Here is a 6,311-nt window from a genome sequence, read left to right on the forward strand (position 1 = left end):
TGCCAGGAAAGATTGTAATGTGCATGTGAACATTTATCTTTGTGAGTTAATTTGATTAGCTTGAGAATCAAAACATAAGAATTATTTGTCCATCTTTGTGTGCAATGGAACCAGTCAGCACATTTCTTTGAGTTTCAGGCCAATTGCTATCTGAGCATATGGCATTGCCAATGGGAAGGAATAAAATACTTTCATTGCTGTTCTTTTTTCCAACTAAAATGTTAAATCACACCACTGAAAATGTATAGAAGTGCAGCATTGTGATATTTTAATAATTGAAAATTAAGACCTAAACTTTGGTCTACCACGTCCTACAGGTAAAATAGCGTGTTGTGAACGTAAATATTGTCTCTGTCAACATACATCATTAGAAATATATACATGCAACTAGTGTTCTTTCCATTTTCAAAGTGAAATGATCTTTTTAAAATAAAATCTACCAATTTTACTTCAGCAATTTCAACAATTATACATATACTTTTTGTAAATGTTCTAAGTGTGATGAAAAGATTTCTCAGAAAAATTAACAAGCAAAACAGACTTTAATGATTAAAATTTGTCAATCTTAGTCATTCTTGTTTTTCCTTTATTTATGATTTATATAGCTCCTATTTCCATAAAAAGGTTGAGGGAGTAGCTCATTTTTAAGAACTTTAAAATACAAATGAAGCTACTTTAGCTAATTTGGTCCCTTCAGAATATTTCTGTAAGGAACAATGGCAGGCCACCCTGCAGCCCGCCCCCCTTAAGCCCACCTGTTCTGCAGTGGTGTCCATGCCTGCTCTCTCTGCAGAGGTTGTCCCTTTGCCATCTTCTTCTTGAGTGCTGTGCAGCACAGTCATTCTCCACCTATTTAGCTTACGAGATTCTGTGACTTTTATGTGTTTTATGATAATGGTATAATGATAATACTTAGCACTCATACAACTTTTCATCTTCAAAGTGCTTTCTGAACATTTACTAATTAATTTTACAATAGTAAAACATGAGCTGTATATATGCTGCTCCATGAATAATAAATAATCATATGACTCAAGTGGAGGCAAAATTTAAAATTCTCAGTTGTGGCTGAAGAAGCAATAGGATCACCTTGAGAAGAACAGTGAGCTTTTACTTAGCTTTTGCATTTTGTGAATTTGGAGATGAGAGGCTGCTCTTCCACTCCCTAGAATCCACTTCCAAAGATTGTGGTAGTTTTTTATTGCTTTTTGGTGAAAGCCCAATGGCTCTCCAAGATCTAACCCTCCATTAGGATCTGAATGCTCTCCAACTCATAATTCTCTTGGCGCTTTCAACCCATATATCATCCTTTATGAATTCCTCCCTGAAATTTTTACTGCCACTCTAATACTAGTGCTCATTAAAGAATTTTATGAAATGAAATCCACAGGGTGTTGATATTTTTTTAAAATATATACTGGCTTAACCAGTAATTTTCCAGAGTTTTGGATAGCATTCTGGTTCTTAACAGCCAATTTAGATAATGGTGTGATTAGATCGGACACATCCTAATGTTTAGCCACCTGGAAGAGAGAGAATTTGTCAGATGCTAGGAACCAGCAGTAAGGGAGAATCCAGTTATGCTGAGAGAAGGCTTTCTTGGGTGATGGTCTTTGATAAAGAGACTCAACCTTATTACATGATCAAGTAGAATCGTTGTTCTAGCTATGCAACCTCCTTTCTTCCCAAAACATGTAAAGGGAAAGATAATCAGAGAAATCATATTTGTATTAGGATGAAAAAGAACCAAAATGGCAGTTCTTCTATCAGTTATTATTAGGACCTTGATCAGATATATTTATATTCTTTAAAAATGTCCCCATTAATTGTATTTATTTGAGTATTCCAGATTCTATACTTTTGCCTTGTCTTCAAAATATCTAGTATGTTCTCCTCACTCTCATTTGTCTATGTAGATTCTACTCATCCTTCAAGTTTAGCTCAATCCTTACTTTCTCCCTGTGGGCTTCTCAAAATACACTGCTTTATCAACTGAAGCTCATAAACTCATGGGACCTTGTGCCAAAATCTACACAATGTTTGGGTATATAAGACCAGGGATCAGATGAGAAACTTCCTGAATTATTGTCTTAGAATGGTCTTTGGAGATCAAGAAACAAAATATTCTGATACAGGATACCTTCTTCCTTCATTGATCAAAAAATATATATTGGATAAATAAACTGTGGTATATCCAGACAAAGGAATATTATTCAACACTAAAAAGAAAAGAGCTACCACACCATGAGAAGCTATGGAGGAAACTGAAATGCATATTGCTAAGTGAAAGAAGCCAATCTGAAAAGGCTGCATACTATATGATTCCAACTGTATGACATTCTGGAAAAGGCAAAACAACGAAGACAGTAAAAAGATCAGTGGTTGCCAAAGGTTAGTGGGAAGGTTGGGATGAATGGGCTGAGCACAGAGGGCAGTGAAAATACTCTGTATGATACTATAATGATTGATATATGTAATTATACATTTGTCCAAATTTATAGAATGTACAAAACCAAGAGTGAACCCTAAAGTAAACTATGGACTTTGGGTGATTATGATATACTAGTATAGGTTCATCACTTGTAACAAATGCACCACTGTGGTAAGCATTGTTGATAATGGGGGAGGCTATGCATGTGTGGGGGCAGGGAATATATGGGAAATTTCCATGTCTTCCTCTCAGTTTTGCTGAAGCTAAAATGGCTCTAAAAAAATAAAGTCTTTCAAAGTTATGTGTTGCACACCTACTATGGCTTTGGCGCTAGGGTAATCATAGAATTAAAGAGAAAACTCTAAGGTGAATATGATCTCACAATAAAGGCAGTCGAATAAGCTGGTGATTAAAACATATCAAAATAAACCCTAGGTGGAGCATTCATGGAGCACTATGTGAACGTGAAAGTGAAACTGAATCCTGCTGTTGTTGGCGGGGAGTCAGAGAAGAGTATTCAGAGTATGAGATATCTAACCCAAGAACTGAAGGATGCATAGGAATATAGTATTCCAACAGGTGAGGGTAATGAATCAGCCCAGTAAAAAGCAAGAGAGAGCATTGCAATTTGGGGTGACTGAATATTACCCCAAAGTAATTTGACCAAACTGTAGAGGGTACAGGAATTAGTGTGTATGTGTGTGTTGGGGGCGCTGACAGGAGATAGATGAGATGGGAGAAATTGGAAGGGTCCAGATCCTGTAAGGCCTGCTAGGCTATTTAAGGAGTTTGAAATTAACTTCAGAGCAATACAGCGCTAATGGAGAGTTTAAATAGGGTTAGATTGACATTTTGTTAAAATCACTCTGGCTTGCTATGTGAAAAAGAGACTATGGAATTGGAAGGAAACAGTTACAAAGTTGTTTAGTTATGCAGGTGCAAGGGCTTTGAATTAAGGCAATGAGATGGAGATTTCTAGACTCAGTCAAGAGGTTTGATGTGATTCAGTGATTGACTGTATATGAGAAGTGAGGGCTTTGAGGAATCAAGAACAACAGTAATAAATGATTTCATGAAAGTACAATTTTGACAAAGATACCTATGATCCCTGGTGTATAAGACGACAAACAGTGAGCTGTCTGATAATGAGTTACTTCCCAGCTTGTTCAACAACTCTATCCAAGCAGTGTCGATTAGTAATTGGATATGAATCTCTTGAAGTTATTTAGTATACACTCTGCTTTGGCCTTATTCTAGTTAACATTGTGATCAACAATTTAGGAAAATATATTTGTAGGAGTAGCTAATATGATAGGGTCAAAATCAAGATACAAAATAGTACTGACAGGTTAAATTATAAAATTCTTGGAAAAATAATAGATGCTAAGATGATACATAATATAATATTATTCATATATTACATGGTTTTGCATTAAGTTAAAACATAAATACAGAATGAGGGAAACATTGTGTTTCAGAAGTGCAAACACCTAATGATCCAACTGTATGATGCTGCTGCTTAAAAAGTTCCCCAACTGCTGACTCGAGAACAGTAGTATACGTTCAAAGTCACAGGAAGTAGTATTCTCACTGTTTTCCATAGTTATTGGACCATATCTGGAGTACTCTATGCAACTCTGGGTGCTGTAGTTTCAGAGAAATAATGACAAGATAGTGCAAAACCAGAGGAGAAAAGCTGGAATCGTGATGTGGCTGGAAACCGTACAAAGACTGGGTGAAGAAACTGGGGAGTGTTTCTCTCACAAGGACTAAGGCAAGACATGATAGCTGAGATAAAATATTTGAGACACCATCATGGTGGTCTATTTTGTGAGATTTTCTTTTTTCAGAAAGCAAAACAAGTGTTTAGAATAACATTTTGATTTTTTTTTTTAAATTTCTGGTAATTCCATTTGATCCTGTGACTTTCCCTCACTTTATGCATTCTGAGTTTACTGTCATCAAGTAAAGCTTGTTATAGCAGAGATGTAAAGACAATTCCAAATAGACTGTTTAAGCATATGGTGGAATCAATATCTTTAAAAAAATGTGTTTTTATTTTTAATCAGAAGAGCCTAGCTCTTTTAATTATCAAAAACTGAGCTCTTCAGGCTGGCCCTGTGGCATAGAGGTTGGGTCTGCGTACTTGGCTTTGGTGGCCTGGGCTTCTTGGGTCAGATCCCTGGTGCGGACCTGTGCACTACTTGTTGAGCCATACTATGGCAGCGTCCCATATAAAGTGGAGGAAGATGGGCATGGATGTTAACCCAGGGCCAATCTTCCTCAGCAAAAAAGAGGACTGGCAACAGATGTTAGCTCAGGGCTAATCTTCCTTAAAAAAAAAAAACAAAAAAACTGAGCTCTTACACAGAGTGATTCAAGAGTACTGAAAATTTTCTGTTTCTTATGGTAGATGCATCTGTGTTCATTTAAAAAATGTTCTTTTAATTCTATAGCAGTGTATTATATAATTTTTGTATATATATTATTTCACCATATATAAAATACACTTATTTTAAGTTGATGGCCAGGCTTAGGCTATAGAACTGGAAAAATACTTAATTGTTCAGAGAAAAATTTTTCCCCACCTGACCAGACTATGTAAAATTTTGTGGGCTGGAAAAGGGAGTGGAGAGTCAGGGGAAAGCACTAGAATTTGAGCCTGGGAAAATGTTCTGTGACCCCCAAACCCTTCTCATACTTCTCACTCAACTCCAGGTTAGTTCTGGGGAGTAGGAATAATAAAATTTAGGTAAGTGTGGAGGGATCTGAAAGTAGAGAGGTCTTGTGGCCCCCTTCACATTTGGAGCGGGAAAGTGACAACCTTGCTGAGTTCCTTGTGTCATTATGGTGCTTAAGCCCTCGAATAGAGAGACTTCACGGTAAACTGAGGCAGAGAGACCCTGAGGGAACCTTGTTGAGTTTGATGGTGACTGAGAGTAGTAGGGGACAGTAGTTCATTTATTCTATGCCTCCAAGATGCGTGCAGAAATGAACACGGGAGAAAGCTTTTACTGATACCCTTCACACCTTCATCCTACATTCCCTCTCAGCATCTGTTTTTATCGCGATGATATGTATGGAAGCTTTAGTTTTCTTTCCTCCAGAGGAAGGGCTTTTATTGGAGGCAGTAGCCAGAGGCAGTGCAGGGGATGCCTCAAGTCCCTGGGACTGTCATCTCTTAGAGTTACAGGAGTCAAGACCCAAACAGGAGAATATTTTATTGTAATGAGGAGTCTGGTGAGATTTTAAGGAAGAAGTGATTACTACAAGCTGAGTGAAGTGTTCAAGAGGTCTGTTGTGAGACATTAGACCCCATCAGAATTGCTTATTATGAGAAGGAGTAGCACAGATTTTGGGAGAAGCCAGTCTTTCTGCCCCTGCACAGATGCCTCCATCATTTTCAAGCGTTGGACATTTAGGAAATCTCCAGAGATAGCGTTTGTGGCCTGGATGTGGAAGATAGGTGGTCACAGTGGTGAGTCTTATATAAGTGGCTTCATGGGCACAGGCTGTGGGCATATCCAAGCCTGGAAAAGAAAGGGAAACAGGCCAGATTCTATGTGGTGCTTACAGGTGAAATCAGCGTGGTTTAAAGAGGAGGCATATGTTGTATATCATCACACTGAGAGTGAGAATATGTCTAGAAAGATATGAGGAAGAACATAAATTTACTAAACCATCTGAGTGTCACGATTCTGAAGTTTCCAATTTGAATTAGAGCCAGTGTATATTTGTTGATAATAAGGGATGTGAATACATAATAACTCGTGAAAATCTAGATCATCAGAACATGATGATTCCCATAATATGGAGGTACTAGTAAGAACAGAACTATCATTATAACATAGAGGAACTGTATTTAGATAATCTGATTCTT

The 6,311-nt window shown here is 37.3% G+C and overlaps 1 protein-coding gene across 2 annotated transcripts in view; it reads right to left on the reverse strand.

Annotated features, from left to right (window-relative positions):
- Positions 1–811, reverse strand: part of LOC101400481 (transmembrane protease serine 11C-like) — a 61,158-nt gene extending 60,347 nt beyond the window's left edge. For both annotated transcript variants that reach the window (XM_004419110.2, XM_087434694.1), the window contains exon 1: positions 756–811. In XM_004419110.2, the coding sequence (XP_004419167.2) occupies positions 756–811 (56 nt within the window). The remainder of the gene's footprint in view (positions 1–755) is intronic.
- Positions 812–6,311: the final 5,500 nt, after the last annotated feature.

The sequence above is a fragment of the Ceratotherium simum genome, chromosome 8 (assembly GCF_057802395.1).
Source record: "Ceratotherium simum simum isolate JZ-2026a chromosome 8, ASM5780239v1, whole genome shotgun sequence".
Classification (NCBI taxonomy): domain Eukaryota; kingdom Metazoa; phylum Chordata; class Mammalia; order Perissodactyla; family Rhinocerotidae; genus Ceratotherium; species Ceratotherium simum.